Source organism: Phascolarctos cinereus, unplaced genomic scaffold (genome assembly GCF_003287225.1).
Source record: "Phascolarctos cinereus isolate Bilbo 61053 unplaced genomic scaffold, phaCin_HiC Scaffold_4;HRSCAF=312, whole genome shotgun sequence".
Classification (NCBI taxonomy): domain Eukaryota; kingdom Metazoa; phylum Chordata; class Mammalia; order Diprotodontia; family Phascolarctidae; genus Phascolarctos; species Phascolarctos cinereus.
This window is the reverse complement of record NW_027555847.1, coordinates 139,001,205-139,018,970: the sequence shown is the minus strand read 5'-3', so window position 1 is coordinate 139,018,970 and position 17,766 is coordinate 139,001,205. Positions and strand designations below refer to the sequence as shown.

The window sequence follows — 17,766 nt, the reverse complement described above, 5'->3', positions numbered from 1 at the left end:
GAGGAAGACTTGTATGAAGCCCAAAGACTGAAGAAAGCAATCTTTTTAATTGCACAGTGCTTACAGTTATATAAATGAAGACAACTTTAAAGGGCAACAAACCAGATTTTCTAAATGGACAGCTGTTAACAATTTATTAAAGAGAAAACACACATCTTTCTTTTATTTTAACAAACAGTAAACTGTAAAAAGTGTAAGTACTATGTGATCCCTAATCACACTCTTAGGTTGTTTGCATAACTGTTTCCCAGAACTGTACTGAGTATTGGGTATAACTATGAGTTTGTTGGGAATAAATAAGTCGAAATAAAATTTATTAATTAAAAAACTGAGGTGGGGTGGGGATGGGGTGGAGTTGAGATGGTTTCTCAGTCCTAAGGTCATATGACTTGTAGTCAATGACTATATGCAAAATACAATCTGATAGGTAAAACTTCTCAAAACCCAAATACTTCCCTGTAAGCAGCCATGCTTCAAGGGACAGCTTGGCAGAAGTCGACCCAGGCTGGAATGTACCATCTGTGCTGGGAGGGGGGTGCGATCTTATTCTGATCTATTTTGGATGCCAATAAAACCTTAATTTTATTCCCCTAAATGGGATATAGATATTATTAAATAGATGTGACCACGTGGGCCTCTAGAAATGAGTGGAGGAGCGAGGTGGGAGAAGTCAGAACTTGGCACAGACCTCCTCGTTCCCCCCCACCAGGGACAATGATTTCTACTCCTCATTGTCTCTGTCTTTCTTGAGGGTCTGGATGCTTTTATCCTTTTCGCGGGGACGCTGGAAGAAGAGGTAACTAATTCCCACTCCCGCGTGGGAGGCTCCACAGGTGTCGTGGCAGCGGAAAGTGGGGGTGTCCCCGAGCAGCCAGAGAGGATGCACGGCCAGGAGCAGAGAGACAGTTCTGGGCCTTCGGGTTGCAGAGATCTCGTTGTCTAGAGCCAGGCCCGTGGCGGTGGTGGGAGCGGAGCCAGAGTTTGGGGAATTCTCGGAGACTGTGCTTAGACTAGGGGAAAGCCGTGACTCAGTGCTGGGCTTGGAAGGGTCATTCTCCTGTGGAATGTTAGAGCTGGAAGGGTCATTGGAACAAGGAATGCATACCCAGCCTTCCATTAGCAGAGGGGCCCCAGAGAGGGGCAGCCTTGAGGGAAGACCAGTTCCAGAAGCTCGCAGAATGGTGTGTTTTGGAATGATGGAAATTGGATGATTTAGACCATAAAATCACAGAACTGAAAGGCACTAACATAGACTATAAAAGTTGAGAAGGTCATTAAAACATGGAATGTTAGAGCTGGAAGGTACAATAGAATGTTATAGCTAGGAGGGTCTTTAGAATATTAGAGCTAGGAGGATCATTAGAATATAGAATGTTAGAGCTAGGAGGATCATTAGAATGTTAGAGTGGGAAGGGTCTTTAGAACATGGAACATTAGAGGTGGAAGGTACAATAGAACATAGAATAATAGAGCCAGGGGGCAGCCCAGTGGCACAGTGGATAGAGCACGGGCCCTGGAATCAGGAGGAACTGAGTTTAAATCAGACCTCAGACCCTTAACTAGCTAGCTGTGTGACCCTGGGCAAGTCACTTAACCTCCATTGCTTCCAAAATTCACAAAAATAAATTCCATTGATAAAGTAGGTATATTTAAAAAAAAAATAGAGCTAGAAGGGCCAGTAGCACATGGAATGTTAGAGGTGGAAGGTACAATAGAACAGAGAATTTTTAGTTAAATTCCCAGAGATGGAGAGGGTGATACTGTGAGAGTAGCAGAGCTGAGGCTCTAACTCAGTCCGGGTTACTCTCTAGCATATACTAATAATGCTTCCTCTACAAGACTTGTAAAAAGAGTTTGAAAGTGAAAGCTGGGGTTTCAGTAGCGAGGAAAAGGAAACTGAATGTATCTTTAGGGTTCATACTTAACAAGTGCCTTGGGCAACTCACTTTCTACATTCAGAAGGGCCTGATGACCACATGATGTGGCTAGGGTATCTTTTTTCCCTTGAAAGAACCAAAGATACCCTTAACCTTTCCTTTGCTGCAGGATATAGAATCAGTTTTACAACTGGAAGGGATCGTAGGGATAATTTAATTCAACCCCTTCATCTTACGGATAAGGAAACATGCTCAGAGAAAGGAAGTGACTTGCTCCAGGTAACTAACACTGGCACTAAGACGCAAGACTCAAACTCAGGTTTCCAAATTCTAGGACTATTTTTCTTTCCTCTTGACCAGGGGTTCTTAACCTGGGGTCCACACTCCAGACCAGGGTGTCTATGGATAGATTTCAGGAGGTCCATGAACTTGTTTGGAAAAAAAACCAACTACACCTTTACTTCACTAACCTTTAACTGAAATTTGATATTTCAATTAAGATATTAATATGGTAATATTATATCTATCATTGAGTTATTTAAAAACAGTATTCTGAGAAGGGAGCCTAACGTTTCACCAGATCACCAAATGGGTCTTTCACATAAAAAAATGGTTAAGAACTCCTGCTCTATACTAAGGTGATTTTCCTGTGACTTTCACATTTACTTATTGCCTCTCCCTTCTCCATCTTATAGGGCCCTCTGTGAATCCCAGTCTCAAGTTTTAACCTACCCTTTGGTGGGCAGCTTAGGGGGAACTCCTCTTTCTTCTCAAACTCTTAGTGCTGCCTCAACTTCCTCAGGATTCTTCCCTCCTAAGGCTTGGTGCAAGAAAAGTGAAAGAGCCCCTCTTCCCTTCCTGGGATATGTTAGAGATAGTTTGCTGTTGGAGTAAATATAGGGTCACCTAATTCCACTTAATTCCACCTAATCCCGCTTCTCCCAATATCCCCCCTTAACAGGAATTTGTCCCCCTTTGTTATTGTTGTTGTCCATTTGTGTCCAGCTGACTCCATGGACCATGGCATGCCAAGCCCTTATGTCTTCCACTATCTCCAGAAGTCTTTTCAAGTTCATGTTCACTGTTTCCTTGTCCATGTCATCTTCTGTCCCCTTCTCCTTTTGCCTTCAATCTTAGCATCAGAGTCTTTTCCAATGAGTCCTATTTTCTCATTATGTGTTCAGAGTATTTAAGCTTCAGCCTCAGTATTTGTCCTTCTGATGAATAATCAGAGTTAATTTCTTTAAGTACTGATAGATTTGATCTCCTTGCACGTCCAAGGAACTCTCTCAAAAGTTTTCTCCAGCACTGCAATTCAAAAGCATTGATTCTGCAGTGCTCAGCTTTCCTAGTAGTCCAACTCTCACAGCCGTACATTCCTATTGGAAAAACCATAGGTTTGAATATATGGACCTTTGTCAGCAAGGTGATGTCTCCAGATTTGCCATAGCTTTCCTTCCAAGGAGCATCATCTTTTAATTTCATGGCTGCAGTAGCCATTTGCGGTGATATTAGAGCCCCAAAAACATAAATTGATACTGCTTCCTCTCTTTTCTCTCTATTTGCCAGGAAGCATGGGAGCAGATGCCATGATCTTAGGTTGTTTTTTTTTTTAACATTAAGCTTCAAGACAGCTCTTACACACTCCTCTTTCACCCTCATCAAGAGGCTTCTTCATTCTTCTTCACTTTCTGCCATCAGAGTGGTATCTTCTGCATATCTGAGATTGTTAATATTTCTTCCAGAAACCTTAATCCTAGCTTTTGATTCGTCCAGACTGGCATTTCGCATGATGTATATAAGTTAATCAAATGAGGTGATACTATACAGCCTTGTCATGCTCCTTTCCCAATCTTGAACCAATCATTTGTTCCATATTCAGTTCTGTTGTTTCTTGACCTGAATACAGGTTTCTCAAGAGATGAGTAAACTCATCTGGTACTCCATCTCTTTGAGGACTTGCCACAGTTTGTTGTGATCCACACAGTCCAAGGTTTTTGTATAGTCAGTGAAGTAGAAGTGGATTTCTCCATGATCCAGCAGGTGTTGGAAATTTAGTCTCTGGTCCCTCTGCCTCTTTGAAAACCAGCCTGCACTTCTGGTCATTCTCAGTTCACATATTGCTGAAGCTTACCTTGCAGAGTCTTAAGCATAAAGGTACTGCTGTGTGAAATGAGCGAAATTGCTGGGTAGTTTCAACATTCTTTAGCATTGCCCTTCTTTAGGATTGGGATGTAAACTGACCTTTTCCAATCCAGTGGCTCCTATTGAGTATCCTTCCTTATTTCTCTCTTAAATGGGGATGATGTCTGGGATCATTATTGGCTAAGGCAATGGAGATTAGTGCTAATAAAGTTTTTCAGATGGACCTACCTGCCTTTTGTGATTCCTAATAGATTTCAATGACATTTTGGTCCAAGGCTAAGGGTTATAGAGATATGTGATTGCAGCAGATGAGATCTGCTTCCACAGAAAGGCTGCTTAGAACCATGGCAGGTCAGAATTGGAAGAACCCTTAGAATGGAGAATATCAAACCTGGAAGAGGTCTCAGAAGAACATAGAATATTAAGAGCTAGAAAGGAATCTTAGGCATCATTTAGCTACTTTCAATTCAGTAAACATTGATCAAATGTCTATTGGGGCAAGTCATTGGGCAAGAGCATACAGTTGCAAAGATTGGGTAAGACATGATGAGAAATAATTATAATTCAAATTGGAATGTGACATGTATCTATCTAGAGAGTTCCAAAGGGTTATGAGTGATGTCAGGAGGGAAAGATAGGCTGCTAGGTAAGGGGATTTAGGGATGTTGTTCTGAAGGATGGGTCACAGGAGCTAGGCCTTAAAGGGGAAAAATATGATTCAGTGGGCAGCTGGACCTCTTCCATGTCCTTATCACATTTCAGCTTGAATTCTGTCTTCTAGGGCCGCTTCTAGCTCTAATAAGGGAAGAGATTTTCCCTTCAGCAGAGAAAAGTCACCAGGATCAGGGAAGGAAGAGACAGTAGTTTCCTAGGAAAATACTAAGTGAAGGGGATTCTTAGTCTCAAGGATCTTGTGATGATAAAAGCTGGTGTTCTCTATGTATCAGTTCCTTTCTCCTTGGTGTAGCACAAGATGGTGAGGAGGAACATTATACCTCTCGGGAAAAGGTTTCCTTCCCTTCAGACATTCACCTCTTTTCTAACAGCATTGACAGCCTCTCTTCCCCTGCTGTCATTCCCCACTTTCTCATCCCCAACCATCCCTTTCAGAGTCTCCGTCCTGCTATGCGCAACCTTTCCAATGTGTTTTCTGGATCCCCAATTCTATCCTCAACAACCTTTCCTTTGGCGCTCTTCCTTTGACAATCTTTCCTTTTTGTACTTTTAAAAAACCTTTTGTTGTTGTGACTCTTTGTAACCCCCATTTGGGGTTTTCTTGGCAAAGATAATGGAGTGGTTTGCCATTTTCTTCTTCTGCTCGTTTTTCAGATGAGGCAACTGAGGCAAACGGGTTAAGTGACTTGCCCACACAGCTAGTAAGTGTCTGAGGCCAGATTTGAACTCAGGAAGATGAGTCTTCTTGGGTCTAGGCCCAGCACTCTATCCATTGCACCACCTAGCTGCCCCTGAGAAAACTGTCTCCCTCCAAAGATACATTTCTCACTACCAGAAAAAAGGGCCAGGGTCTCCCACAGCATCCTGGCCATCTCCAGTTATCCTGATCGATATCTGGCCACTGGACCCAGATGGCTCTGGAGGAGAAAGTGAAGCTGGTGACTTTGCACAGCCCTCCTTTACTAAAATCAAAGTTAATTGCAAGTCATGTCATCATTTCCCTGATGTCATGGTCCTTTTCAAAAACTAAGGATAAACCACAATTTTACTACCAAGGCCAGTCTTGATCCCATCTCCAGTGGAGCTAACCCTTTAAAACAGTTCCTCTCTTTCTTCTCTCAGTTACTCTTACATATTAATTTGTTCCTCATTTCTTGCACATATGCCTAGGTCTCCCTTATTTAAAAAAAAGTCATCGCTTGACCATACCATCCCCTCAAGCTATCATCCTATATCTTTGCTCCCTTACAGAGCCAGACTCTTAGAAAAAGCCATATGACCTCCATCTTAATTTACTTCTCAGCTCTTTGCAATTTGGTTTCTAATACCCTCCCCATTTTCTCCCTCCCCAAACTGAAACTACTCTCTCCAGAATTACCAATGATTTCTTAATTTCTTAATTTCCTTTACTAGCTCATCATTTCCTCATTGTAGGTGTAACCTAAGGCTCTGTCTGAGATCTTCTATTCTTTCTCCTCCATCCTCTTTTGGTAATCTCATTAGCTCATAAAAATTATCATTTCTATGCAGATGACTTCCAGATCTGTATATCAGTCTTAGTAAGCATTAAGCACCTTCTTTATGGCTGGCTTGTGCTAAGTGCTTGAGATACAAAGAAAGACAAAAGGCAATCCCTACTCTCCAGGAGCTCACAGTCTAGTGAGGGAGGCAACCATACAGGATAAATTGGAGATAATCTCAGAGGAAAGGGACTAGCATTAAGGGAGATTTGATTGGGGGGGGGGGTAAATAGTATTTTGTTTTTTTCCAATTACATGTAAGGATAGTTTTCAACATTCATTTTTTATAAGATTTTGAGTTACATAATTTTTATCCTTCCTTCCCTCCCCTCCCTCTCTCCCCAAGACAGCGAGCAATCTGGTATAGGTTATACACGTGCAATGACGTTAAGCATTTCCACATTAGTCATGTGTGAAAGAAGGATCAGAACAAAAGGGAAAAACACAAGAAAGAAGTGAAAATGGTATACTTCAGTCTGCATTCAGACTCCGTAGTTCTTTCTCTGATTTTCTATCATGAGTCTTTTGGAATTGTCTTGGATCATTGTATTGCTGAGAAAAGCTAAGTCTATCATAGTTGATCATTGTACAATGTTGCTGTTACTGTGTACAGTGTTCTCCTGGTTCTGCTTATTTCACTTAGCATCAGTTCATGTAAGTCTTTCCAGGTTTTTCTAATGTCCTTAGGCTAGAAAAATGAGAAACAACAACAAAAAAGAAACAACCTGACCATAACAAGCTTCTGTGGAGTCAGGGAGGCTCAAAACACAAACTTAGAAGACCATGACTTGAAAACAGATCTCCATAAGAAAGGGAAAAGGACCTACATGTACAAAAATATTTATAGCAACTCTTTGTGTGATGGCAAAGAATTGGACATTGAGGGGATGCCCATCAACTTGAGGAATGGATGAACAAGTTGTGGTATATGAATGTGATGGAATACTACTGTGCTATAAGAAAGGATGAGGGCTGAGCTCAGCCTAAGTGCTCAGTTCTCTCCACCATCTTGGCTCTGCCTCCAATCTCAGAGGAAAGGGACTAGTATTAGGGGTATCAGGAAAGGCTTCTTGTAAAAGGTGAGATTTTAACTGGGACTTGAGGGAAGCCAGGAGGTGGGGCATGGAGAGTGGCTTGCCCAAGGTCACACAGCCAGTTTGTGTCAGAAACAAGACTTGATGCTTTGGGATCTAGTAAATGTTTATTGAATTAAATACCTCACGCTATTCCTTTTCAGACTTCCCTAACTTGAGCTCCTGTTCATTCCTGCTGTGTGACTCTTCATGGCTGATAAGAAACTGGTAGTGGTTTTTGGAGCAACAGGTAAGTAGAAGTATAGAATGCAAGGGCTGAAAGAACATAGACTTTTGGAGCACAGAATGTTACAATTGGAAGAGACTTTAAAGATCGCGGAGTCAAATTCCTTTGGTGTTACAGCAGAGGAAAAGCAACCTTAAAGAGAAGAAGTGATTAATATAAGACCAATACAGTAAGTCAAGGATGAAGCCAAGTCTTGACATTTCCTACGTCTTAGGATAGAACTCATAACTCAGGGTGGGCTAGGGGTTGACTAGTGTCCTGGACAAGCTAGTAAGGAACCACAGACTATGACTACAGTTATCCCTTCCACATCACAACTTTCCCCATTGTGGTTTTGATATATTTCGAGTGGGCATAAAAAAATTAAATGGGAATTTCTGGAGAGTTTTATGGAACCTGCAGGGAATACAAGAAGGTCAACAGACAACAGAGACCCTCTGACCAAATACTTAACCCAAATTTTACAATAAGGTACTATAAACATAGCATAAAAGAAAAAGAAAAAATTCGGACTTCTTTGGTATAAAGGGCCAAAATTTCCAGATCATCAAGGGGGAGGGGGCACCACTTCCCTATGGCCTGCAGTGTGGAAGGGATAACTGTATTTTGTGGAGTAGCTAGGGCTCCAGGTCCTAAGACTTTTTTTGGAGGTTGGGAGAAAGGAGTGAACAGATGGAATCCCTCTTCTGCCAAGAATGAAATTCAGTCTCTGCTGTGTGTCTTGCCCTCTGCCAAGCGCTGTGAGAGACACAAAGAAACATAAGGAGTGGAAATGTTAAAACTTATTTTGCTACAAACTTAAGTCAACAAAAATAACTAATCAAATAAAACATGCAAAATAAGAAATAAAATCTAACATAAAACCTTTGGTATTTAGCCAAGTGGAACCAAATAAATTAATAAACAACGAGTGAAATTCTACTATTCCTTCTTTACGATATCATAGATAGAAACCTGGCTTCCATATAAAGATTTGCCTCTGTCACATACTGACTGTAGGCTAGTTACTTAAGCTTTCAGTGACTCTACTGTAAGCTTGTTAATAGGGTGCTAATCTTCACTGGTTGGGGAAATTCCTCACTGAGAGGTACAAAGCTGAAATCATTGATCTGGTCAAAAACAATGTCACTAAAGTCAATTCGTGTGACCTCTCAGAAGTCTTCTTTTCTTTTATGTTTCATATCTTTCAATTTTTTTTATCATACTGTAATATTCCATTATATTATTTTTTTTTACTTTTTTTAATTGCTACAGACATAGTAAATGCTGTGTAAAGCATTTTTTTTTCAGCAACAAGATTTTTCAGCAACAAGATTAGACCCAAGTATATCCAAGATCATGTTAAAATATATCATGAAATAATTATATTTTTCTCTCCCTAGCCTGGCATGTCAGCTTTACCCACAGATCAAAAGTTGGCTGAACCTGCCCTTCTCCCCCAAATAAAGTACAAAGGAAACCAACTATACTGAAATATAATTATCAATTTTTTTTTAAGTTCATGTAGCCCGATTTAAGAACCGCTGAGCTAGAGGGCATCTTTGAACTCATTTACACAGTATATTGGATTTGGATTTGGAATCAGAGAATGTGAGTTCAAACCTTAGCTCTGTTCTTCACTACTTGTAGGGTCTTTGACAATTCATATTCTCTCACACCTGGGCAATTGTAATAGTCTGATGCTGGGTCTGCCTGCCTTAAGTCTCTCCTCACTCCAGTTCATCCTCTATTCAGATACTAAAGTGATTTTCCTAAAGCTCAGGTATGATCATGTCGCCTCCTACTTAGGAAACTCCAATGCTGTTTGGTGTTTAAAGCCCTTTCTAACCTAACCCCCTCCAACCTTCCCAGGCTTCCTACACCTTACATGTACTCTTCGATCCAGTGACACTGGCCTATTGGCTATTCCATGAAGAAGACACTCCGTCTCTCTGCTCTTTGCATCTCTCTGGCCGTCCTTCAGGCTTGGAACATCTCCTTCGTCCACCCTGCCTAGTGACCTCCCTGGCTTCCTTTAAGTCCCAACTCAATCCCATCTTTTACTGGAAGCCTTCTCTCTTAACTCTAGTGCTTTCCTTCTGTTAAATATCTCTTATTTATCTTATATGTAACATTCTTTGTATGTATTTGCTTGCATATATTGGTTCCCCTATTAGATTGTAAGCTCCTTGAGGGCAGGGACTTTTATATCCTTAGTGCTTAGTACAGTGCCTGGCACATAGTAGGCACTTAATAAATGTTTATTGATTGACTGATCTCATGGTTTCAGAGGGAAATAAAAAACAATAATAGTCTTTGCCCTTTTTTCCTTGATCATATTAACTTATTTTTTTCTTTAAATATTTTAATTACATATAAAAACAATTTTTACCATTCTTTTTTTAAATTTTGAGTTCCAAATTCTCTCCCTCCCTCCCCTGCATTGAGAAGACAATTTGATATAGATTATACATGTGCAGTCATGCAAAACATATTTCCATATTGATCATGTTGTGAAAGAAAACATTAGTCTTTTCCTTTTGAAAGGGCTCATTCTAGGAGAAAGAGTTTCAAGGTGATGGGTTGGCTTGGGATAGGAACTTCAAAGAAAGGCTGTCTCATTTTTTTTTCCCCCAGGTGCCCAAGGGGGTTCAGTTGCCAAGACTCTCCTGGAAGATGAGACATTCAGAGTTCGTGTGGTGACTCGAAATCCCCGGCAGAGAGCTGCAGAACATCTGAAAAGTCAAGGTGCAGAGGTGGTGCAAGGAGACCAAGATGATGAGAAGAGCCTGGAGCCAGCCCTGGCAGGGGCCTATGCAGCTTTCATCGTGACCAACTACTGGGAGAATCTCAACCAGGAGCAGGAGATTAAGCAGGTGGAGATAAAATGGGCCTCAGTTTCCCTGTCCATCCAGCTCTAAGTTCTATGATTCAAGTCAACACACATTTATTGAATGCTTGCTATATGTAGGAAAACAAAGATGAAAACAAAAATGTGGTCCCTGCCCTCAGCAAGGTTGTGCTCTATCAGAGGTGGGTGGAGCAGGGATACAGCCGTACAAATACGTGTGTACAAGATCATTTCAGAAGGGAGGGAATCTTAATGACTAGGCTATCAGAAAAGGCTTCTCTTAAGAGGGAACGTATCCAAAATCTAAACTCATTATCTTTTCCCCAAAACCCTCCCCTCCCCAGCTTCGTTGTTACTGTCGAGCAAATGATCAGCTTCCCAGTCTTTCAGGTTCCATAGCGAGGTATCATCCTTGAGTCCTCACTCTCTGTCATCCCCCATATATACTCTGTTACTAATTCCTGTTGTTTCTACCTTTATAACATCTCTCCCATGGGCCCTCTTCTTTCCTCTGACACTGCCACTACCCTGCTGTAGGCACCCATCACCTCAACCCTGGACTACTGAAATAAGCAGCCGGTGGGTCTCCCTGCCTCAAATCTTTCCCCGCTCTGATCCCTCCTTCACTCAGCTGTCAAATTGATCTTCCTTAAGTCTGACCATCTCACCTGCTTATTCAATAAACTTCAATGGTTACCTGTCACTTCCAGAATCAAATTTTTAAAATCTTATGTGGCATTCAAAGCCCCCCCTCTTCCTTTCTAGTCATCTTCTTCTTCTTTTTTTTTTTTGGAGGCAATTGGGGTTAAGTGACTTGCCCAGAGTCACACAGCTAGTAAGTGTCTGAAGGCAGATTTGAACTCAGGTCCTCCTCACTCCAGGACCAGCGCTCTATGCACTGCACTACTTAGCTGCCCCTCCAGTGTTCTTATACCTTACTCCCCCTTCCCTCCTATACACTATGACACAGTGGCAGTGGCCTCTGTACCGTTCCTCATATAAGATACTCCATCTCCCAACTCCAGGCATTTTCATTTTTACATGCCTGCAGTTCTGTCCCTTTTCATCTCCTTTTCCTGGCCTCCTTCAAGTCCCAGCTAAAATCGAATCTTCTACAAGAAACCCTTCCCAATCCTCCTTAATGCTGATGTGTTCCCTCTGTGGACTATCCCCAATTTATCCTGTATATATCGTTTGTACATAGTTACATGCATATTCTCCCCATTGGACTGTGAGCAGGGTCCATCTTTTTGCCTTTCTTTGTATCCCTAGTGCTTTGCACAGTGCCTGGCACATAATACAATAACAGTAATACTAATAAATAATAATAAGCACTTAATAAATGCTTGTTGACTGACTAGCATCTGAGCTGAGCTTTGAAGGAAGCTAAGGATTTAGAAAGGCCAAAGTGAGGAATCCATGCATTCCAGACATTAGGGGACAGCTTGTACAAAGATACAGCTTAAGGAGATGTCCAGATGGAGGAGTGCAGAGTTGAGGAAAAATGATAATCTATCACATCTATATAGCTCTTTACAGTTTACAAAGTTTCCTATTTTTTTACCTTCTTCATAAAATATTTTTATTGACATCTTTTGTTTTTACGTCGCCTACGCTTCCCAGTACATTCCTTGCCCTCCACCTCCTCTTCCCCTTGGTGGTGAATAAAATTGCAACAAAGGCATAGTTTTCTCCAGGGCAAGATATCATTTTAATAACAGCAACCTGTAAACTGTGAATAAAGTGGGTCATGTTGGCACCTCGGCAAAAGCCGAGGACCTTCGCATGATCAATTTATTGGTTAGGCTATCCGTGGCCAAGAAGTTGGGTGTATGGCCTCTCTCTCTATGACCAAAGACCCCAAGTGATGGCCGACAGGGTCTTTTGAACCTAGGTGTGTCTCCTTTCTAATTGGCCTGACAGTATATCACTTGGCCATCCTGATTTATAGGTGGGTTGGCCTTCAGGTGTGGATGTTCATTCGTCTCTCTAGCAATTAAGGAATGTTAATTGCTTGGTAGGTGTCTGCTACCTCTTGTAATCTTGTCTAGAAAACAGAACCACCCCAATCAGGATCCCCCAGGTTAGCCTTCCCCTTGGAGACTAAGTCACCCCTAACTCTGACAAGGAACAAGCCAAGGATAGGAGAGGGACAGGGGAGTCCTGGAACACGTTAGGAATGGCTACACGAGAATCTCTGATTAGGAAGGAGTTGGTCCAAAAAAACACAATTCTTACAGATGAGGGAGTAGCTGAGTCAAAAGAACTGAGGCCAGAGTGGAAATTCTAGAAACATACTATTCTCAGAGACCTTTTCTCCATTCACTTCAGCTCATTCATTCCCCTCCTTTAAAGATTTCCTAAAATTCTCCACTCTCCAAGAAACCCTCCTAGATAGAGTAGAGAAAAATGATTATCATTCACTGATCTTTTTGTTCACCTTTAAATACAGAGGTTTTCAAGCTGGGGTCCACCAATACTCAGTGGGTCTGTGAATAGATTTCAAGGGTTCCATAAGCTGCAATGGGGAAAAAAAATTACATTTTTTGTTTTTATTACCTTTGGTTCCCTTTGTTGTCTTCTGTATTTTATTTTATGCATTTAAAAACATTATTCTGGGGCAGCTAGGAGGTGCAGTGGATAGAGCACAGGCCCTGGAGTCAGGAGGATGTGAGTTCAAATCCAGCCTCAGACCAAACACTTGACACTTACTAGCTGTGTAACCCTGGGCAAGTCACTTAACCCCATTGCCTACCAAAAAAGAAAAAGGTTAAAAAAAAAAAGGTTAAGAACCTGTGCTTCAATAGAACAATTACATAAACTAGAAATAGTGCACTGGTTTTGCTTTGCTCCAGTTTGCAACTGAAAGAGGAGTTAGAGCTTCCTTTTGTTCCAGAAGACAGAACTAAGGTGTTCTGGTAGGAGTTACAAGAGGCAGATTTCTGCCCGGGATGAGTAAGAATGCTCAATAACAGTCCAGTGCAAAGGGCTCCCTCGGGAAGGAGTGAGCTTTCCGTCAGAGGCATCTGTGATTCTGAGCTATGTCATTTTTAGGGAGTTGGGGACTTGTGTGTTACGCTTCTTTGTGTATGTGCTGTATCTCCCTACGTATGAGTAAGTTCCTTGAGCTCAGGGACTGTTTTGTTTGTCATTGTTTTACCCAGGGTAGGGCATTTGATAAATGAGCAGACAAATAATAAAGTGTATGTTGAATGACGGGAGGGATACCCTTCCTGTGGTTCCTAATTTGTGAGGACATGGTCTCTTCTACAGGGTAAACTCCTGGCTGATCTGTCCAAACGCCTGGGCTTGAGTTACGTGGTCTACAGTGGACTGGAGAACGTGAAGAAGCTGACGGGCGGCCAGCTGATAGTCAAGCACTTTGATGGCAAAGGGGAGGTTGAGGAATATTTCCGGGCCCTGGGTGTGCCAATGATCAGTGTCCGGCTGCCCTGCTACTTTGAAAACTTTCTCACCTACTTCCTACCCCAGAAAGCCCCTGATGGAAATGGTTACTTGCTGAGTGAGTTTATTTTCACGTGCTATCTCTTTCAGTGACCTGTCACAGCAAGGCTTTCTTCCTACCCCCAAGTTGTTTTTTTTCTCTTGTTTACCCTTTTGTGGTGGAAAGAGATTTAATGTCATCTTATAGATCATGAGAGGCAGCATGGCATTGGATGGGGAACCAAGGTCCGAGTCAGGAGGACCTGGATCCACCTCTGACATGTACTGGCTTTGTGACCCTGGACAAGTCGATCTTTCAGTGCTTGGGCAATTCATTCTCCTAAGACGATAGGTGGCAAAGGAGTTGCCTTGGTCTAAAGGGTGTTTGATAGCCAGGAGGATCGATAATCCTTTGCTCTGTGGATATGCCAGCCACTAGAACCTTCTGTCTGGCAGATGTCAGATAAACCAGCTCGGCCTTGGCAAAGGACAGCATTAGACTTACAAGATGGTGTTAGAATTGCTCCAAACGGTCTGGTAGGGAGAAGAGAATTTTCTTTCCCCCAGCCACCATCCTTGGGTCTTTTTTTCTCTTCCCCTTTGAAGGTTTGCCCATGGGGGATGTCCCGATGGATGGAATGTCAGTGGCCGACCTGGGTCCTGTGGTGCTCAGCCTGCTGAAGTCCCCAGAAGAGTACGTGGGTCGAAACATTGGGCTTAGCACGTGCAAGCACACAGCCGCAGAGTATGCCTCCCTTCTTTCTAAATACACCGGGAAGACCATACGTGATGCCAAGGTAGGAAGTTCCCTGAGGCCTGACAACATGGGAACATAGATTTGGAGCTGAGAGGAGCATTGAGAGCCATGAAGTCCAACCTCCTTATATTATAAATGTGGCCATTGAAGTCAGAATTTAAACCCAAGTCCTTTGACTACAAATTCAGCCTTCCTGCCACACCATGCTGCATTTTCTCAAAGGGAGGGCAGTCTGATATCAGTCTTTAGATGTTGATGTTAAAAATAATAATGGCTTACATTTATGTAATGTTTTATAGTGTACAGAGCATCTTTCCTTGCAGAGCCCCATAAGGTAGGTAGTACAATATCATCATCCCCATTTAAAAAATGGGAAAACGGGGGCAGCTAGCCGGCGCAGTGGATAGAGCACCGGCCCTGGATTCAGGAGGACCTGAGTTCAAATCCGGCCTCAGACACATAACACTTACTAGCTGTGTGACCCTGGGCAAGTCACTTAACCCCATTGTCTAAAATAACAACAACAACAAAAAAAGGGAAAACTGAAATTCAGAGATGTAAACTCCCTCTCATAGTCATGGCTAATCATGGCAAAGCCAGGGTATGAGCACAGGTCATTCCCCAGCCCTGTATTTCTGGTACCTTTGGGTATCTACAGGTGTATCTTCAGGACCGGGGTTCTTAACCCCAGGGTCCATGAACTTGATTTTTAAAAAAAAAATTTTGATACTTGTATTTGAATATAATTGGTTTCCTTTGTAATCCAGTGTCTTAAAATTTATACATTTAATTCTCGTTATTTGTTTGTTTGTTTATTCCTTTTTTTTAATTTTGAGCCTGGGTCTCCTTATCTCATTCAGGCTTGGAAGTATACCACTCACTTATAGGCCCAGTCCCAATGCTATTAGTGCAGAAGTTTTGACCCATTCTACTTACGCCCTCAATAGCCTGGTGGCCCCCCCCCATCTTGGGGAGGGATGTTTGACCCATATTGTGGATGCCACTTCGTGTAGACACCTGATTGGCTTTAGCCTTCCTGAACTCAAGCAGTCCAACAGCCTAAGCCTCCCTCAGTAGCAGGGGATTAGAATCATGTACCACCGTGCTGGGCCTTCTGCAGTAAAATCCTTAGGACAAACTTAATTATAATTCACTTTCCTTGACAGTTTCTAAAAAGCTAGACAAGTGAAGACAGGTAGACGCTATTGACTGTAAAGGTGGATTAATGAGATGTCATAGATGTAGAGACTGATCACATGAATGGTAGGCTCCCTGATCCTGAGATTCTAAACTTGTAAATTGTAGAAGAAAAGAGTAAATCCTCTTCTTGAAGACTGGATCTGAATAAGCTTTTGTCACTTATTTAAAAAAAGAGAGAGAAAGAAAGTCTGAATTTACTTGGTGGCTCCAGCTGCATCCTGGACAAGGTGCTGACTTTCATGGGTTGTCCTTTTATTGGTAGACCTCCCCTGAGGATTATGAGAAGCTTGGCTTTCCTGGGGCACAGGACCTGGCCAACATGTTCCGCTTCTACACCATGAATCCAGACCGAGACATGGAGCTGACCTTGAAACTCAACCCCAAGGCCAGAACTCTGGAACAGTGGTTAGACCAGCAGAAAGAGGCTTTTGCAGACCTGTGACAACTTCTATTGCTACCTTCCTACCACTGCCACCATAACCCAGTATCTTGGCCATTAGCTCCTATCAGCTGGTTTTGTTTTGTTAATTTTTTAAGGCTATTGTACTTACTCATGGCTTCTAACTTGGAGCAGATGTGATTAAAATTCAAGATAAGAACAACTGGTTGGATATGTGGAGTGAGAGTGAGGAGTTGAGGATGGCTCCGGCTGAGATCCTGGGTGCCTAAAAGGATGCTGATGTTCTTAACAGAATTATGCAGGTTTGAAGGAGTTGGTTTTGGGGAAGAGATAATGAATTCTCTTTTTGATGTGTTGAATTTTAGCCACTTATGGGACATCCAAGTGGAGATACCCTGCCAGCAGTTAGAGATGAAGGACTTGTCCTCAGAAGAGGGCTGAATATATACATTTGGGAAGCATCTGGCATAGAATTGAGTGTTTAAACCATGGGAGCCAAGGCAGATTACTAAGAGTGAAAAGGAAGGAAAAGCCCAAGTCAGAGCCCTTGGTACTTACTCAAAATGAAAAAGATACAGATAATGATCCTATTGAGAAGGCTTTAAAGGACAGGTGTAAGGAGTACCAGGAGGAAGCACTATTAGAAAAACTCCAGGAGGAAGAATATACAGAAGGGGGGAATAGTTAAATTTCAAATATTACAGAGTTTAGGAGGGATGGGGCTAAGAAAAAAACAAGGATTTAGAAAATTAAAGTCATTGGTGAGTGTGGAGAGAGTAGTTTCAGTCATGAAATAGATCTAGAAGCTCTCAGAGTATGACATAGAGAATGTCACAGCTAGGAAGGGCGTTAGACTATGGAGCCTAGTTAAAGCTGAAAGACAGCAGAGGGCTTATCCATTCTATCCTCTCTCATTTTAAGTATGGGGAAACTGAAATCTAAAGAAGTGAGAGCTCTGCCTTCAGTCCCCTCAGGGAATTCCCATTTAAGAAGGCCCACCTCAACCAGTAATAATTAGCACCACCCATCCTATTCTGGTAGCCAGATAGTGAACGGCCCCTTCAAAGGCCACTTTCCAAACAAAATGGAACTAAAGACTAATATTAATAGATATTTGTGTAGCCCTTTGAGGTTATCAAAATACTTTATATACATTATCTCATTTGAGCGTCATTACAAGTTCTATATATAGGGTAGTTACAGCATTTTATCTTAAGATAGGTGAAGGCTTTTGACAGAGCTGTGTTAAACTCAAGATGCAGAAGGGGATATACATTTTTTTTAGACAGTGCCAATATGGAAATTTGTTTTGCATAACTATGCACATTTGTTACAAGGACTTTGTTGTTCCCTGGCCCCCCCAAGGTGGCAAAGGAGTGAGGAGGGGACGGAAAGTAGGAATGGGGTAGCAAGAAAAAAAAAAGAAGGCCCTTGAGAAATCTTTTTTTTTAAGAGAAGGAAGGCCAGAAAGCACAAACATGACAACTCTTGAAAGCCAACAGGTAAACTAGTGTATTTTAAAAAGGAAAAAGTAAGGTACACATAGTGGAGATCTGCAGTTTTGTGTTGTTCAGTCATTTCTGACTCTCTAGGACCCC

The 17,766-nt window shown here is 42.0% G+C and overlaps 1 protein-coding gene across 1 annotated transcript; it reads left to right on the top strand.

Moving 5' to 3' along the window:
* The first annotated feature begins 689 nt into the window (after nucleotides 1-689).
* NMRAL1 (NmrA like redox sensor 1) lies at nucleotides 690-16,370 on the top strand. Its single transcript, XM_020995621.2, has 6 exons — nucleotides 690-796; nucleotides 7,455-7,540; nucleotides 10,154-10,392; nucleotides 13,641-13,890; nucleotides 14,418-14,608; nucleotides 16,031-16,370. Exons 2-6 carry the CDS (start codon nucleotides 7,501-7,503, stop codon nucleotides 16,208-16,210), a joined length of 900 nt encoding a protein of 299 aa, XP_020851280.1. The 5' UTR covers nucleotides 690-796; nucleotides 7,455-7,500; the 3' UTR covers nucleotides 16,211-16,370.
* Nucleotides 16,371-17,766: the final 1,396 nt, after the last annotated feature.